This window comes from Ambystoma mexicanum, chromosome 4p, assembly GCF_040938575.1.
Source record: "Ambystoma mexicanum isolate Mex_15411 chromosome 4p, UKY_AmexF1_1, whole genome shotgun sequence".
Lineage (NCBI taxonomy): Eukaryota > Metazoa > Chordata > Amphibia > Caudata > Ambystomatidae > Ambystoma > Ambystoma mexicanum.
Genome location: NC_090927.1, coordinates 1178459563 through 1178477806, shown reverse-complemented (window position 1 = coordinate 1178477806; position 18244 = coordinate 1178459563). Strand labels below are relative to the sequence as shown.

General features: G+C 46.2%; 1 protein-coding gene across 2 annotated transcripts in view; it reads left to right on the top strand.

Annotated features, from left to right (window-relative positions):
- The window catches only part of WTAP (WT1 associated protein), a 595396-nt gene that overhangs the window by 185632 nt on the left and 391520 nt on the right, over positions 1-18244 (top strand). For both annotated transcript variants that reach the window (XM_069606821.1, XM_069606823.1), the window contains exon 4: positions 15560-15618. In XM_069606821.1, coding sequence (XP_069462922.1) covers positions 15560-15618 — 59 coding nt within the window. The remainder of the gene's footprint in view (positions 1-15559; positions 15619-18244) is intronic.

The window sequence follows — 18244 nt, the reverse complement described above, 5'->3', positions numbered from 1 at the left end:
CCTTTCATCGACAATTGGCTCATAACGGGGGATTCTTACGAAACGTGCTTCTCAAATACCCAAAAGACTGTAGACCTTTTTTTTTCAACTGGGCTTCTCCATCAACGAGAAGAAGTCCAGTTTGGACCCCAGCCAGATCAAACAATTTCTAGGGGCTCTAATTCGAGCAAAGGATGGCCTTGTCTTCCCCTCCAACGAGAGGGTCCAAAATATGCTGTTTCAAATCCCTCACTATGTGGCCGGTCGAGAGGTGACGGTACGCAAAGCATTGCGCTTACTAGGAATGATGGCGTCATGTATTTACTTGGTACCTCACGCGTGCCTGCGCATGCGCCCAATGCAAGAGTGGCTCAACGCCCAGTGGTGACAGGCCAGCGGACAATGGGACGAGCTTGTGGTGGTCTTGGAGGCCTTGGTTCTCTCGCTACTGTGGTGGTCGAAGGAAAACCTGGTAATGGGAAAACCATTTGCCATCCCCGCAGTGGAAGCCACTCTAACCACAGACGCATCCTTCACAGGATGGTGGACTCACTATCCCATCAGACTGCTCAGTTTGGACTCTGAGCGTAGCATCCAAGCACATAAACTTACTACTAGCTGTGTTCAAGGCACTGAAAGCCTTCCAGGCACACCTGCAAGGGAAGACAGTGATGGTCCTCACGGACAGCACCACTGCCATGTACTACCTGAACAAGCAAGGGGGCACTCACTCTCCAGGACTGTCCAAGCTGTCCCAGAACATCTGGAAGTGGGCTCTCAAACACATGTTCCTACTGTCACAACATGTACCAGGGGAACTCAATCTGCTAGCAGACAAACTCAGCAGAGACTTCCCTCTTCCCTCAGAGTACGAATGGCGGTTACACGAAGACATCATCTTCGACGTCTTCACACAATGGGGATTCCCAGAAATGGATCTGTTCGCAACTCTGGAGAACTCCCAATGCCAAGATTACGCCTCCAGGTACCCCCAGAACCAATCCAAGGGGAATGGTCTATCGATACCATGGTCAGTGAAATGTGTTTACGCTCCCCCCCCCCACCCCCCCGACTCCCCTTCTCAACAAGATAGTAACCATGATACTGGTGGCCCCTATGTGGACCAGACAGCCTTGGTTCGCTCACTTGATGGAGATGTCCCTATCTCCTCCAGTGAAACTTCCCTGCCCGTACAACATGTTGTCAGAGCACAAGGGAAGGACACTGCATCCATGCCCTCAGACCATGAACTTAGCAGCCTGGCTCCTGAGATCATAGAATTTGGACATTTACAACTCCCGCAGAGATGCATGGACATTCTCAGGGAGGCTAGAAAGCCTAACACTCGTCACTGTTATTCTAGCAAATGGAAAAGATTTGTCATCTGGTGTAGGGGGAGGAGTATCAACCCGGTTGGACTGCTCTCCCACACAAATTGTTTTGTACCCGACTCACCTACTAGACTCAGGCTTGGTGTTTAACTCTATTAAAGTCCATTTAGCAGCACTTTCCGCATACACCACTTCCCAACTTAGTGTCATGGTGGAAAGTCCCAGTTATTAAAGCCTTCATGGAAGGAGTGAAGAGAATCCACCCTCCCATAGCTAATCCCGCCCCGGATGGGACCTAGATGTGGTACTAGCCAGGCTCATGGGGTCTCCCTTTGAACCCATGCACAAAGCAACACTTAAAGACCTCACTCTTAAGACTGCTTTTCTAATAGCTATCAACTCCATTAGGAGAGTAAGTGTCTAGTACAAGCACTCTCTGTACCAGACCCCTTTGTAACAGTTCACAAGGATAAGGTGGTTCTACGCACACACCCTAGGTTTGCACCAAAATTTATCTCTAAATTCCATGTCAACCAATCAATAGAACTACCAACTTTCTTTCAAAATCCTTCAAACTTAGGTGAGAAGAGCCTGCATACACTGGATGTTCGCAGAGCTGTGATGTTTTATATGGAAAGAACGAGACCATTGAGAAAGACTAATCAGTTATTTGTCTTGGTGACAGCAGGAAGAGAAGGAGATGCAGTTTCAAAATCCACTATTTCTAGATGGATTGTACAATACATCACTCTGTTTCTCTCTTGCTAAGAGAGAACTACCCTTCAAGCCAAGAGCACACTCCACTCGAGGCACCGGGGCTTTCATTGCAAATGTCCCTCTTGAGTCCATTTGAGTGGCAACCTGGAGTTCTGTTCACACCTTTACAAAACACTGTCTAGATGCCCACTCTAGAGCTGATTCCCCGCTGGGACACGCAGTATTAAGACCTCTTTTTTTTCTACTGTTCCTTCTCACAACCCAACTCCGGGTACTGCTCACTAGTCTATGCACAGCATGTGATTCTAAGCAGATTAACAAACATCAGAAGACAATACATTACTTACCGTAAAAGCATTTCTGATGGTTGTATCTGCTTAGATTGCACCAAGAACCAGCCACAATGATATTGGTGGCCCCCATGTGGGCCCGCCAACCCTGGTTCGCTTATCTGATGGAGATGTCCCTATCCCCTCCAATGAAACTACCTTGCCCATACAACATGTCGCAAGACAAGGGGGAGACACTTCGCCCATGCCTGCAAACATTGAACTTAGCGGCCTGGCTCCTGAGGTCATAGAGTTCAGGCACCTACAACTCCCTCAAACGTGTGTGGACATACTCTGGGAGGCAAGAAAACCTAACACACAATATTGTTATTCCAGCAAGTGGAAACATTTCGTTATCAGGTGCAACTCTTAAGAGCATCAATCCCATTGACTGCTCTCCCACTCATATCGTTTTGTACCCGATTCATTTACTTGACTCAGGCCTAGTCTTTAACTTGCTAAAAGTTCACTTAGCTGCTCTTTCAGCCTACACTACATCACAACAAAAGGTGTTGTGGTGGAAGATACCAGTTATTAAGGCTTTCATGGAGGGAGTAAAGAGAATTCACACTCCATTTCTAACCCAGCTCCCGGATGGGACCTAAACGTGGTGTTGACTAGACTTATGGGGTCTCCTTTCAAGCCCATGCATAAAGCAAGCCTCCAAGATCTCACATAAAAGACTGCCTTTTTAATAGCCATTACTTCCATTATGAGTCGGTGAACTATAAGCGCTCTGTTCTAGACCCCTTTGTTACAGTTCAGAGATGTGGTTCTGCACACTCACCCTTGGTTTGTACCAATCCATAGAACTACCAACATTCTTTCAAAACCCCTCAAATATGGGAGAAAGAAGCCTGCACGCAGTGGATATATGCAGAGCAGCCATGTTTTACATGGAAAGAAATCGACCACTAAGAAAAACAAATCAGTTTTTCGTTTCAGTGGAAGCAGGTAGATGGGGAGACCCTGTCTCCAAATCTACTATCTCTAGGTGGATTGTCAAATGCATCACACTGTTACACTCCAACTCTGGGTACTGCTCGCTAGTCTATACACAGCATGTTATTCTAAGCAGATTAACAAGCATCAGAAGACCTGCATTACTTACTGTAAAAGCATGTCTGATGATTGTATCTGTTTAGATTCACATGCGCCCACCCTTCCTCCCCACTCGGATGGAAGGAACATAGACGTCTTGCAATTTTCTCTTTTTACTGTACTCACACACGTTAGTCATGGGCTCCCTCACGGCAGAGAAAATACAATCGGAGGGACCTCGACGCGTGACAGATTTTAAGTACACTACACGTCACGTAGGGGGTAGTGTTACAGGCACGCCCATGTCGACGTCCCCTTTCGATTCCCGAAAGACAAGAAACAATACTTAGCAGTGACCACTGGATGTCGGACTATATGCACAGCATGTGAATCTAAGCAGATACAATCATCAGAAATGCTTTTACGGTAAGTAATGGATGTCTTACTGTCCTTGTGATGTCACCTTGGGGTGTAGGAATTGTGTATGAAGCATATGAAAATATTACCCCCTAACGGGTTTGGATTCTGGAAAGTAATAGGACCTGGCAGCTAGCAAGGACTGCTTCTTTGATCGCTTCCTCGTGCCTTCCCCTCCGATGAAGGGGCTCCTGAAGGATATAGCAATTGTCATCCCGCAGGTGGTGCCTCCCAGTTCTGTCTCTGGGTACTCCTCCCGCTCCTCACGTGTTGCCGTTCCCTCCCTGGTTCAGGCCCTACCAGTAGTTCAGACCCCTCCACCACCTCCTGTACCACAAACACGTCCCCCTAAACGGCCGTTGGACCCGTCTTCGGCTCTGGTCTTAGGGGAGTGGGGGGGGGGGCGACGCCCATCGGCATCTGTGTCCCAGGACCCGGACTCCCTCGGTCTGTAAAAAAGGAAAAGGGGGCGAGGACGATGAACACTCTGCATCGGTTAATGCCTTCCATGACAGCCTTCAGGACCGGACAGAGTTCTTGGGAGTCCCTCTGCCTGAGGAAGCCCCCCCCCCCGTAGTCAGGAGTGCTAGCGGTCTTGGGTAAGCACACCACGATCCAGTCTGGCACCCCCTCTCCAGAAGGATGTCTTGCAGGTGGCACAAAAGGTCTGGGAGAAGAGCGCAGGGCCAACGCCCAGATGATCAAGAAGTTGGACAGCAGGTTTAGGCAGACGGATGGGAGCCAATCCTGTTGGCCTCCCACCCGCCGCTGCATTCTTCATTGGTGGCTGCGACCTCATTACATTCTAAACCATAGTCTGACTTTCACAGGAGCCACCTCCAGTTGTCTTGGGAAAGTGCTGTTATTCCATCTCGGGACTGCATCTGCGGCAAGCCAATGCAGATGCCCTCTTGGCTGCGGCTAACCAAAAGCTGTGGCAGAAGCTTGGGGAATTTCTGCCTGACTGTTTCAGACAAACGAGCCTCCTTCAAGGGTGGTCTGGCAGGTACCTGGGCAATTGAGCAGGACCTTATGGAGCCGTCTGTTTCCCACACTGACACAGCCAGCAAAGGGCTGTGCCTTGGTGTCGAGATGAGATTGACGGCGTGGATGCATGCCACTAAGTTTTGTTTTCATCTGATGTGCAGGAACGGGTTGTGGATGACGAGTTGACAAAGAAAACCTCCACTCAAACAGCCAAGTCCTTGGCCATCCTGACAAAACCTGGACAGAATTCCTTCCCTCAGTCCCAGGGCAGGACGGCGTTCAAACCCAGCCCTTTCTCCAGCTTAAATGGGGTTCGGGACCGCGGTACAGGAAGGCCTGACTGTTGCCCAGCAACAGTAGGAAGCAGCAGAGAACGTTGTGTGGGTTTTTCCGCTACGCCTCCTCTGCCCCTGCCTCGGACGCCAAGAAGCAGTGACGCCATATCTGGGAAGACAGCTTGCCTGGGCCGTTTGGCTCTTTCCCAGGACACCTGGAAGCGTCTTTTCAGCAACCTGTGGATCCTATGTGTAGTCTCCACAGGCTTCAGTCTTCCGCTTCCATCCTCTCCTCCTCCTTCGTCAGATTGGGTCCCCGGCTCTTTTACAGGACGTCCTTTCGCTCTTGGAGATGCAGGTCATAAAACCGGTTCCTCTTTCAAACAGGGGCACCGGGTACTATCCTATGATTTTTGCAGTACCCAAGAACAACCAAGCTGTACTGAAATCTGTCTTTACTGCTGGAACAAGATGATTACTCTTGCGCACATAGTTGAGTTCACGATTATGTTGTACCACTTTCAGTATAAAGTAGTGCCCTTTGGCTTGAACTCGGCTTGCGTCTTCACAAAGATGGTGAACGCAGTGCCAGGCCTTCTCCGCTTGGAGGGCCATAATCTGTACCCTTATTTGGACTACTGGCTGGTGAGGGCAGGGGCACCCGAGTGGGTGTTGTGCTTCTGCTACAGGTTGGCAGATATCCTTAATCACCTGAAGTTTACCCTCAACCAGAGGTCAAAAGTCAACTGTGCCGATCTCTGGATCTAGTCTTCCTAGAGGTGCACTGGGACACTACGGTTCAGCAGGTGTTCCCTACGCCCAAGAGGCTCTTCTCCCTCAGCAAGGCGGTGGGGCACTTTCTGGCCTCCTCGGCATGGTGGTTCCAGCATATTCTATGCTTGATGGCCTTCTTTGTGTTTGCCAATGAAGATCGCTTGATGACCTTTTTTAGTGGAACCAGTACTTTGGTCTGACCATCATTTGGTCTCCTTTACTCTCAGCAGGGCCTATACCTACCGAAAGATAGCTCCCATGAAAAAATGACAGTGGAGTTGGCGCTCAGTCAACTTGCCAAACCTGATGTCTATTATCAAAAGGAAAGGGAGTGAGGCACCTGAACCCACATTATTGGGGATTACCTATGCGCTGCGCACTGCGGCTGACTTAGTCACCCCGCTACAGTTTATCTAGCCCGGATGCTTCCCTCACAGCCTTGGTTCACAGCAAATCTTAGATATCTTTGCCTTACCATGAGACAAGCAGAACGTAAATGGTGGCGGACATATGATCCCAATCTTAATGTATGCTTTAAATCATGTGCCACTGTTTATTTTGCAGCTATCTTGGAAGCAAACCTTTTGTTTTTTTTCCCAGAAAACCAAGACCTCCATTTGTCAACCCAGATCACTTTTCTATGTGGTGAGATCTCTCATCTACAGTTAAATTCACCCCCTCAGTCACACCCACCCAAGATCTCTGATACACTCGCTCTATCATTCATCACAAAAATAGATAAAATATGCACCAACATTGCGAAGATCTTAACGCAAACTACTACTGTGGCTCCTAACCCCTTGGTTGACCTGCATGTCGCATCTGGAACCAACATCCACATGAATCCGTCACTTTTTGAGAGCTGGTTTATATTTCCTTTGTTCACTCAGTCAGATGTTCATACTGCTATTTGCCGCATCAAGTCTGGGTTTCCCTCCAACGCCATCCCCTTGGCTATTCTGAGAGACCTTTCCTCTGAATTGCTTGCCGAGATCACTGCTGCAGTGAATAACTACATCCCCTCCAAACTCAAAGGCACCACAGTGATCCCGCTGCTTAAAAAACCTGCACTTGATCCTTTGATGTATTCAAACTACCGCCCTATTTCACTTCTTCCTTTTCTTATGAAATCTCTTGAGTCTTTTGTTTCTCCTTTGCTATAATCTTTTATGGAGTCTACTGGGCTTTTTGATCCTGCCCAATCTGGGTTCAGACATGGTCGGGGGACTGAGTGTCCTGGTCTCGGATTTTGACGATCTGGCCAGGTTGGTTGATACAGGACGGGTAGGTGCCCTGATTCTATTAAACTGGTCAGCAGCATTCGACACAGTCGATCATCCCCATCCTGCTCGACCACCTGGCCCAAGTCGGAATTTCTGGCCAGGTACACGCCTGGTTTACCCCCTTCCTGGCTGACAGAACTCAGATTCTCTCACTCCGCCTGTTTCTCTTCTATCTTTTCACTTCTCTGTGCTGTCCCTCAAGACTTCGCCCTGTCCCACATTCTCTTCAATATTTACATCTGACCTCTTGTGTGTCTCACCTGCTCCTTCGGCATCAGATGTTACTCGTACGCCGAAGACAATCTGATCCGGATCCGATTAGATCTTGATCAGACTGAGATATGTAGTGCTTGAGGAGATGCGACAGCCGTGTGATATTGGATGAACCGCAACTGGCTGAAGTTGAATGGGGACAAGACTGAGGTGCTGGTGGTTGGATCTCTTCCTGATCCATCACTTTGGGTGTCGTCTTTCTGCCGCTCTCCATGGAGTCCCAGGTTGCTGCTGTTTGTAAAGCAGGGCATTTTAATCTGCGAATTCTTAGGAAGGTACTCCCATTCATTCCTGTCCATCTTCATCCTCCTGTTGTGGCTGCCCTTGTGCTTAGTTGTCTAGGCTATTGGAATTCCCTCTATCAGAACCAAAGGGACTTATTCAGCGGCTTCAACGGCTTCAGAATATGGCTACTCGGGTCTTCACCGGCGCTCCATTTGGTGCTCACATGTCTTCCGTTTTGCAGTCCTTGCACTGGCTGCTGGTTGCCCTGCGCATTGTCTTTAAAACTTTGTGTTTCGTTCATCACGCCCTGCAGGCCCAAGCGGCTGAATATCTGCGCTAAGTTTACGCTCTACCTCCCGAAGCAGTCTTTGCGTTCAGCAACAGCTGGCTTGCTTGCCGTCCCTGTGTTTCAGCGTTGTGGTGGGAGTGCTTTCTGTCGCTGCATCACGACTTTGGAATGGCCTGCTGCTGCATTTTTTAAGATTTTGGAAAACGACCTTGCCTTCAGAAAGGCTTTGAAAACGTCAGTTTTAGGATCATGGCTGTTGTGCATACTGACCTCTCCCTCCCAGCGCCATGATGCCTCTGGCGAACGTGCGCTTAACAAATTCACCTAACATAACCCTCCCCTCCATGGAGGCAGTTTCGATCTGGGAATGGGCCCAGATGGAGAGTGTTTGGAATTCAGCAGTCCACCTCGTGGGGGACAGAAATGCAGAACTAGACCAGCTGGGCCGCTATGGCGTTTCGCAGACCTGGATTTGTTTGGATCCCCTCTGAATTCCAAGTTCCCCCAGTTTGCTTCATGGGCAGGACAGGTTTGGGGAAGTCTCTGGGAGATGCCTTCCGGATCTGTTGGCACGGCCGCAGGTATAATGCGTCCCCGACCACCACTCTGCTCCAATGGAGCTTCCTTAAGTCTTGGGCTTCGGTGGGTTGCAGCCTCATCCTGTTTGCCCCCCACTTGCCTTGGACACCCTAGTTTTCGTACCTGCTGCAGTTGTGCTCCCAGGGTCTTGTCCACCTTCTGATCTAGAATAGAGGTTTTCTGACATAGCAGGGCTTCCAGAATCTACCAGCCCACTCGCATTGGCGAGTAGATTTTATGAAGGATGCGTACCAATTGCATGGCACTCTACCTGGCTGGTGGGTACTTGACTTTTGCTACAAACAAACTTTGTTTGTAGTAGCTGGCGAATAAAATGTTCACTGTGCATGGCTGGCCGTTTGGGTGGCAGCATTGCACCAAATATGCTCCATTTTACATAAAACACTGGTAATTATTTTGTTACCCATCACCAATGGGACAAGTGCATTTGTAGTGGTATTTCTATAAATTTGCAAGGGCTGGGGCGGGGCACTATTACATCCGGACCCTGCCAAGCTGGCGCTGGCAGCCTCGTTCCTGACCAGCTAATGCTTCAACATGCTCCGTTTTCATATGACAACTGGGACATCATTCAACAGACCAGGAGGCCCTTGATTCGGTCCTAGTATAAGAGTAAATGCACTAGGTTTTGCTATTGGTCTCGGGACAAGGGGTCTAGACCCAGTCACCTGTCCTCTGGATGACATTGGTGGCTTTTTCAGCACACCTGGCTCGTTCTGGAGTTCAGCTGGATACTTGCCGCACCTTTTTGGTGGCCATTGGGGCTTACAATAATTCCCCGGAGCATGCTGCCAACCCGGTGGTTAAGACCCTCCTAAACGGGTTGTCTAGGCTTTGTCTGCCGGAGCATGGGCCGCACCCGGTCTGGTACCTCAATGTGGGTCTTGTAGCTTTACTGGTGGCTCTGAACTCTGCGTGCAGGGTTAGTGGACTGCACGCTCACCTTAACATCTTGCCATGGTGGTCTCTCCATTTCAGCTGAATCAAGAGATCTGCCTGCAAGTGTTCTTGCCGAACCTGCAGTCGGAGGCAGAGACACCGCTGCTGCATTCCTTGGACCTCAAGAGAGCCCGCAAGTTGTATCTGTCTCGGACGATATCCTTCCGGAAGTCTGAGGCATTGTTCATGACTTCTGGGGGCTCCTCCCCGGCTCTCAGGCTTCCATCACCCGTTGGATGGTTCAGGTCCTTTCAGAGACGTACACGCCTGTAGGCCTGTTCCTGAGGGGATTCATGCCAAGAAAAAACTAGGGAAATTGATTCAAAGATCAGAAGTAGCTCTGCCGTTAACGACTATAACGCAAAGGAATAGTTATGGGAGTACCTATTTCACATCAGCATAGCATTCTCGTACATGCAGGCAAAAACACATTAACATGCAAACTGTCCCTAAAAGAACACCTTGGTGGGTGCTTTCCCTGGGTTGCCGGTGGTGCGCCGCCTATCTAATAGGGATAGCGGAAGAGGATCTGTCCCTCATTGCCGTGTTTCAAAACCAATAATCTACCAAAGAGAAAGTGAAACTGACTTGATGAAATCATGTCTCTTCTATATCTGAGAATACAAGTGACGGTGGACTGTGATTTTTTTTTAATTTTTTTTTTTACCCTCTAGCTTGAAGGCTCCAGACACAACTAAATGGTATTCATGGGTATTAGGAAATCCTTCTATGTAGGGATAACCTAAAAGGATTTCTCACAACCAGTGAGAAATCAGATTGTTGGTGTGTCCCAGACCTATTCTGCAGATATCGTAAGACGAGCTCTTGATCGATGTGGTCGACCTGATTCGATGACAAGTTGTGGATATTCTCATCATCAGGACCAATTGCTTCTGAATATTTGGAGTTAATCCCAGGAGTATCCGCGCAGGCAGAGGAGACGGAATGAAAAAAGCAATGGGTTACTCCCAATTGCTATTATTGTGATGTTTGTGCCATGCTTATTTCAATTGCAAATATGCTTGTGACTTTTTGACGTATGGTACCTGCAGCGTTGCAGAGGCCCAATACTTCAACACAGTAGTGGAAGGGAGAGGGGTGGGGGGGTCTGGGTGAAGGATGGGGGATAAAACATCCAGTGATCACTTTTTTGAGCATGCACTGCTTAATTTGACATAAGTGTTGTGCCCCTATGGGGTCTTCACTGAATTCCGTCGTGATGGGAGTTTTTTGTTTGGCAACTACCTAGACAGCCGCTGGTAGTTGTCGTAGGGCTGGAGGGTGCTACTGGTTGAGGATGCACATCTGAATTGTGCTTCACATTGATTACTTATTCCCGCGGTATGTAAGGTAAAAGACAGACATTGGTGCCTTGGGGCTGACCATCTAGTTCAGCTCACAAAAGGTTGGTGAAAAAGGGCCGCTGTTGAAAATAGTTAGCGTGTGCTAACGTAGAAACCCCCCCCACCCCCGAACTGCTTACCTTTTGATATGGGGCCGCAGTGCCTCTGGCGTCTCCAGTCTTGCGAGAAGTCCGCTGTGGGACGAGAATGGTTCCGTATACATAGGTGGCGTTGGACCGCATCATCGTGGGCGTGTCCTGCTAGCCACGCCCATTGCTTGATTACGCAGCCACAGTCGCTATGTCAAGGCCGTGACGGCGTCCTGCACATGGCTGTGCCGCTGCTGCATCAAGCATGAGCAGATCATTTCATACAATAGGCAGGCTGCATCTAGCGCCAGAGCCAATGCTCTGAAAATATGAAACATTTATGAAAAATAAATGTCAGTATGATGTAAATCTTGCCACTGTGGTAAGCATGTACTGCCTGGTGCGCGTTGTCCAAATAAAGGGACACTTACTGGATCGTGTGACCTCTTCAATGGCTAAACAATAGAATGTTTAGCCTATCATGAACTGGCCATTTGCATGTGCATCACTGCAATATCTATAAAAGTGGGTAGTGAGAGCCGATGCATACGGCACACGGCTGTGGCGCTACTAAATCAGCATGAGATCATTTGCTCTCGGTCGAAGTCGGTCTGCATGAGGTGCCGGACCCCACTCGCACCAAAGCTTATTTTTGGGAAAAAGAAAGCCATTGGGGTGTAGTTCCATGGGCAAACCTGGCAGTGGTGGATGTGTATTGCCTGGTGCGTGTTATCCAAATGGTCGTGTGACCTATTGTCAATGGCTCAACAATGGATTGTTTAGCCCATCATTTTTGGGCCCTTAGTATGTGCATCACACCACTATATATTGTAGTGGGTGATGTAAACTGGTCTATAGTCGCCCACTAATCAGGGGCTGTATATGTTAGTTTCATGGTGTTCAACATGGTTGCACTGCCAAATCATGCCATTAGACCGCCTCGTTGAGCCCTTGATTGCATGTGTCCAATCTGTAGATCCAGGTTTTTCCCTCCGCAGTATGATGCTGTTACAGTTGCCTAGACGAGGCAGTAACTTTATCTTCTCAATTGTCTAATTAAATTTGTTGTGCCCTCTGCCAAGAAATTAGGTAATAGAGGTGCCGACACTTTCCCCGTCCAAAGTCAGGACTTGTGCTTGTTCATTCTTTTTTTGATCTGGCATGTGGTCATACTTATATACTTCAGATTACACCGGCACGTGATCCAATAAATCACCCCAGTGCTGTTGTGGTTTGTGAATGTTTTTGGACCCAAGGGGTCTTCCATCCAATGTCAATCTGTGTGCTTTGTTTTGTTTGTGCGCACATGGAGCATCTCCCAAATGGGAATGTCCTGCCAGGGGGTCCACTTGTCCATAATGTTGGTTGAGTCTGTTCTTGTATTTCATGCTGATGAGGTAAAGTCTGGAACAATTTGTCCCTCATGTTTTGCCTCCTTTTTAATGCAAAAAAGGGGGGTTGTAAGAGTTTTAGTTCCAGTATTCAGCATTGGCCACACCTTTTTATTTTTTATTTCCCGTTTTATGTATTAAACAATACGGAGTAGCTGAAAATGGCTGTAATGTTGTAATTCGCTGGTGGTTTTTTGTGTATCAACTATAGCTGCCCTGGGAATGGTTTTAGCCCGTTTATATGTGGTGTTCACTATTCTGGTAGGATATACACGATCCACTAGTTGTCTGAGTGTCTTAGCTTGCCAGATGTAATCCGAGTCGTTGGTACATACACGCCAGTATCACAAAAAACACCTGAAAGGGAGATTGTCTTTCAGTGCCTGAGGATGGTAGCTATTATAGCATAATAAAGAGTTGTGGTCAGTTGTTTTCCTTTATATCTTTGATATCCAGCGTCCCTCACTTGCTATAATCTGTAGATCAAGGAAGTTCCTCGTCTTTTTCGGGTTCGAAAGTTAATTGCAGATGGGGATTGCAAGTATTGAGCCATTGATGAAATTATTTTAATTAATTCATGGTGCCCTCAAAAATTATGAAAATGTCAAAGCACCGACGCCAAACCTTCATATTGCTTGTAAAGGGATTAGTTGCTGGGTGAATATGGCTCCTTTCGAACTGATCCACATAAAGGTTGGCCAAACTCTGAGCAAATCTAGCCCCCATGGCCGTCCCCGATATCTGTTGGTAGAAAGTATCTCTGAAGATTAAATAATTCCGGGTCAATGCTATTTCTGCGAGAATGTAGCAGGAACTCCATTCAGGTCAATGCCTGATTGTAACAACCTCTGTACCATAACCAATGTTTCCTATTGGAGAATTTTTGTATAGAGGGATTAGATGTCCATCGTCACCAGCCACTGTGTCTTTATTGTATTCCAGTGTGTTTAACATAAGGAGCATGGCTGGCAAATCTTTTATGTAGGATTGCATTTTTGGAATTTCGTTTTTTATGAATAAATCCACAAATTGTGATAAAGGTTCTAAAATAGAATTGATTCCGGGCACTGTCGGACGTCTAGGGGGAGGAATGAGGCCTATGTGGATCTTGGGTAAAGCATACAGTGCTGCTAGTCATGGATGTGGGGGTGTTAGAAAAGCTGCCTCTCTGGGCCTAATGTATCCCTGTTAACGAGAGGGCAGATGAGGGTCCTCAAATTGTTGTTAGGATCCGGTGGAAGCACCCGATAGCTCTTTTGGACTTGCATCAAAACATTGACCATGTTGTTATTGTAAGCAGATGTGTCCATCACCACCGTAGCCCCTCCTTTGTTGGCAGGTTTTATGGTGATGGCACAATTGTTGGCCAAAGTGGTAAGTGCCGCACATTTTTTTTTTTTTTTTGAACAATTGTAATAGACAAATGGAATATCTTTTTCCTACTCTACTCCAGCCCGGAAAACTTAGAAAAAAAAACGCAGCTAGTGCTTATTTATAAAAAATAAATAGCACTTACCGAGATTCAGCTGCAGCTTTCCTGCTCTGGTCTCCGGTCCCCGTCCTCCGCCTACAGCACTAATGAAGGGAAAGCCACCCAGCGGTAGCCTTTGTTTACTACAGCTGGCTGGCTTTTTCTTCATTAGTGCCGCAAAAACAAAAGCCAGCACAGGAGGGCCTACATTTCACAAAATGGATGCGCCCATGTGCTTGCTTTTGCGAATTTTGAGCTTGAATAGCTCAACATTTTACTTAGGAAGTTTTAAAACGGAGAATGCTAGTATTTTTTTTTTTATGTTGCCTATCTATTTTTTAAATAAAATTTTTTACTAGACCATCCCTTTAACCACTTGTTTGCTATGAACGACCAGTCCTTGCATACTCCTGGGATGAACTCCACATATTCAGAAGCATGCAGTCCTGAGCAAGATGATGGTATCCACAAGTTTTCATCGAAACCGGTCGACCACATAGATCGAGAGCTTGTCTCATGATTTTTTCCGATGTCCGCAGAACAGGTTTGGGACACACCAACAATCTGATTACTCACTGGCTGTGAGAAATCCTTTTAGGTTATCCCTACATAGAGGGATCTTTTAATACCCATGAATACCATTTAGTTGTGTCTGAAGCCTTCAGGCTAGCGGGTGAATAAAAATCAGAAAGTCCCCTGTCAGTTGCATTGTAAGATATATAAGAGACGTGATTTAATCACAAGTCCAGTCTCCCGTTCTCTTTGGTAGATCATTGGGTTTTTAGTTTAACAGATAGATTTAATGAATATGAGACACGGCAATGAGGGACAGCTCCTCTTCTGCTATCCCTATTAGATAGGCAGTGCACCATCGGTAACCCAGGGAAAGCACCCCCCCCATAGGGACCGGGTGTTCTTCTTTTAGGGACAGTTTGAATGTTGTGTTTTTGCCTGCATGTAAGAGAATGCTATGTTGATGTTAAATCGTACTCCCATAACCGTTCCTTTGTGTTATATAAAAAAAAGGATTCATGTCCCATGCGTTCAGAGCCAAGGCCACGGCTGTCTTGTTTCAGCAACCTGCTTCTTAGTTCATCATTGGGCCCCTCGTCGGCCTTCTGTAAGCACCACTCACTGGACACCAGCTCCACACGTGATGCAGCGTTTGGTCAGGCGGTTCTGAAGAACCTTTTTTGCTTCTTCCTAGATATGAGACAGGTTATCACCGCTCCACCCTTTGTTCTTCGGTGAAATCACCCCAAGGATGGAGTAAAGGGGACAGGACTTATGAGTAATCAAAGTTACTGTAGTGACTACAGTCTCAGTCCCCTTTACACCATACGTCCCACCCCCTTCCCCCGCTATTGTGCCAATGGCTAATATGTAATGAGCGTAGCCAGTTATCTAAGCGTCCGATATGTTCAAAGGGGACTGAGGTGAGGCGCCGAAAGCCGGGGCCTCTGCAGGGGGTGCACAAGGCTGCACCCTCACGCTCTCTAATTTAAGGAAGCTGTTTTTCGCTGCCAAAGGTTCCTCAGTACTTTCGTCCCTACGGTGAGTAACTTCATTTGTTTAATGTTATTTGAACCCTTCCTGATATTGGGATAACTGTGCCTCCTACAATACAGTCAGAAGATTGAACACTTACAGTAGATCACCAATTTATCTTTAAGGTCATGGAGGGAGTGGGTATAAATAGTTTTAACGCTTTTCTTTTCTGAACCAGAAACCTGGGTGCAAATGGGCATGTTAAACTAGCACAAATTTTAAGCACAAAGTAATCTGAATATTTTTCTCCTATTTCAGGTGGAAGCAATATGAATTGTATGTGCAAGCCCTGGAGAGCAAATATACTGATCTTAATTGTAAGTTTGAGTTGAGAGAAATGAATTCCTAAAAGAAAATGGTACACGCCTACATCTACTCGAAGGCTGCAAAATATAGTTCCCTTCTTTCTAAAACTTCCGTCATTTGTTATGGAATGCATTCTAATTATTCAATTAGTGTTGGGCATATGTATTTTTCCCACTTAACTTGACGCTAGATTCAGCAGTGCATTTTTCTGCAATTTTTCAGATTTGTAAAACTATTTTAAAAATTCAGGAAAGTATAATTTGTAAGTTTCACATTAGATCTTGCATCACTAGGAAACTTTACAGTATGAGCTGTTCAAAATTCAAGACTCATTTAAGAGATTTTCCAGCCATTGTTTTACAACATGATGAAAATTAATGTCTTAGTGCGCCTTGTCAGCACACATTTTTCCAGCATAGGATCTTGCATAGATGCACAGGGTCTTAATATCCCTTCCAGGTTTGGAATACATTTTAAGTTCATATCACATTAATTTGAGGATTTCGGTAGTGCCTTTCAATTAAGATCGGATTAGTCCAAATCAAAAAGTTACTAAATGAACTGAATGTTACATTACCATCTGAAATAGTTACTTCTCATAATGCCAACACAGGCCTCTGTTTTGGGGATGTAGAGGTAATGCATGTGCTTGTGGAGTTCTGTTCCTAAAACCTCAATCTTATGTAATGTGGATCTATTCTTGGTAATCGCTGCTAAGCCTTTGCCTCAAATCAGTTTTTATTTCAAGCACGCGCAGTTTGAAAATCTACATAAACAGCTAATGGAAAATTCGCAGTATCTAAGATTTTGCTTTGTCCAAAATGGAGAATATCACAATGTTATGGTACTTTGCTCACAGGCATACCCAAGAGGATCCTGGGTGGAGAAAAGGGAGGGAGGCAGGTGCACCTCTTGTCTCCTGCAGGAATTATGCAATTTCTCCCAATGGGTGTTTTCTGTTAGGCATTGTGATAAAATATGCCATGCGTCTGTCTGATGGCTGCATTTGGAGTTTTGCTGCAAAAAAGGCATTTGTATATGTTCCTGAAATATTAGATTATTTCACCTTTATTTCGTTACTAAGCTTTTTTTTAATTATTTCTTGCCTGTTTACGCCTGGTGTTGCCTGGTAACCCTTCATTCATTTTACATGAAATGGCTTCCTTGGAGGGTTTCATTTCTCAGGAGACTTCATTTCTGTGCTTTTATTTTTTTAGATGGGCAATTAAGTTAGCGCTCAATGCATTTTAAATTCTCAGCATCTTTCAAGAATACACAACAAAAGACATACTTTTCTGTTTTAACCTGAACTTATTCCCTTTTTTTTGCGTGACATGTATCTCAAATTATCAAATTGAGTTTAACGAAAGAGGTCCTCTCCTGTTTCAAAAGTATTTTGAATGTTTCTTCAGTGTAATTGAAGATGTGGTGAGGCACGGGGCAAAAGAGGCCAAATGCGACAGCCAGGCAATCACGGTATGTGCACCCACCAATGGCAACCACCCCCCCCCCCCCCCCCCCCCCCCCCCCAAATTTGGTAACTCCAATATCGGGGATTCCAATTTTCAATCTGAGTCAGCACAATCTGACTCCAACTGAAATTGAGATGCGCAATTTCTTTCGCATTGTAAGATTAAAATATTTCATTCGGAACAAAGATCCTGTGGTTCAAACAACAAATGCAACAGGCCTTAAGCCGCCCTTCTTTACACCTTTGACATCGATGGTTTCACCCGAGATCGTCAGTTTCGAGAACAAGGTGCTCCGAGAGATGAAAACACTTATCAAAACAAAGAACAGATGCATCAATAATCTCTCTAAAGAAGAAAAATTAGCCCTGACCAGTCTAGAGACTAACAATCTATTTGTTATTAAACCAGCGGACAAGGGCGGAGGCGTGGTGTTATGGGACACTCAAAAATACAAAGCTGAAGTCAACAAACTACTAGAAAACAACATTTTTTACAGACAGCTCAAGGGAAACCCAACTAACACCATACGGGATGAAATTAGCAGTCTTCCGTCACATGCATCTAATGAAGGCTGGATAGATGATGATGAAACAGCGTTCCTTACAACAAACCATCCCACTATCCCAGCCCTATACTGCCTTCCAAAAATTCACAAAGACGACCTCAATCCACCAGGACGCCTCATTGTAGCCGCGATTGGCTCTCTATTAGAACCGTTGTCTATTTACACTAACTCTTTTCTCAGCGTTTGTATTAAAAATTAGATCATATGTCCAAGACACCACCAGTATGATAAACATTGTCAACAACCTTGTCACTAACCCGAGCGATATTTTGGTCGCACTAGATGTGGAGTCGCTATACACTAGCATTCCTCAATTGCAATGCATCGAGATCATACATGCGTACCTTGAAAAGAGAAGATCTGTCAGTTCCATCAGATTTCATATGTGAATGCATTAAAATGGCATTGGTCAACAATTTCTTTATGGTGGAAGACACGTTTTACCAACAGCTACACGGGACAAGCATGGGCGTGACCTTTGTTCCCGACCTAGCAAATTTATTCATGGACAACTTAGAACAAAAATCAGTGTACCATGAAAACAATCCCTTCAAAATGCAAACTAAAGCTTGGCATTGTTATATGGATGTGTTCTTACAA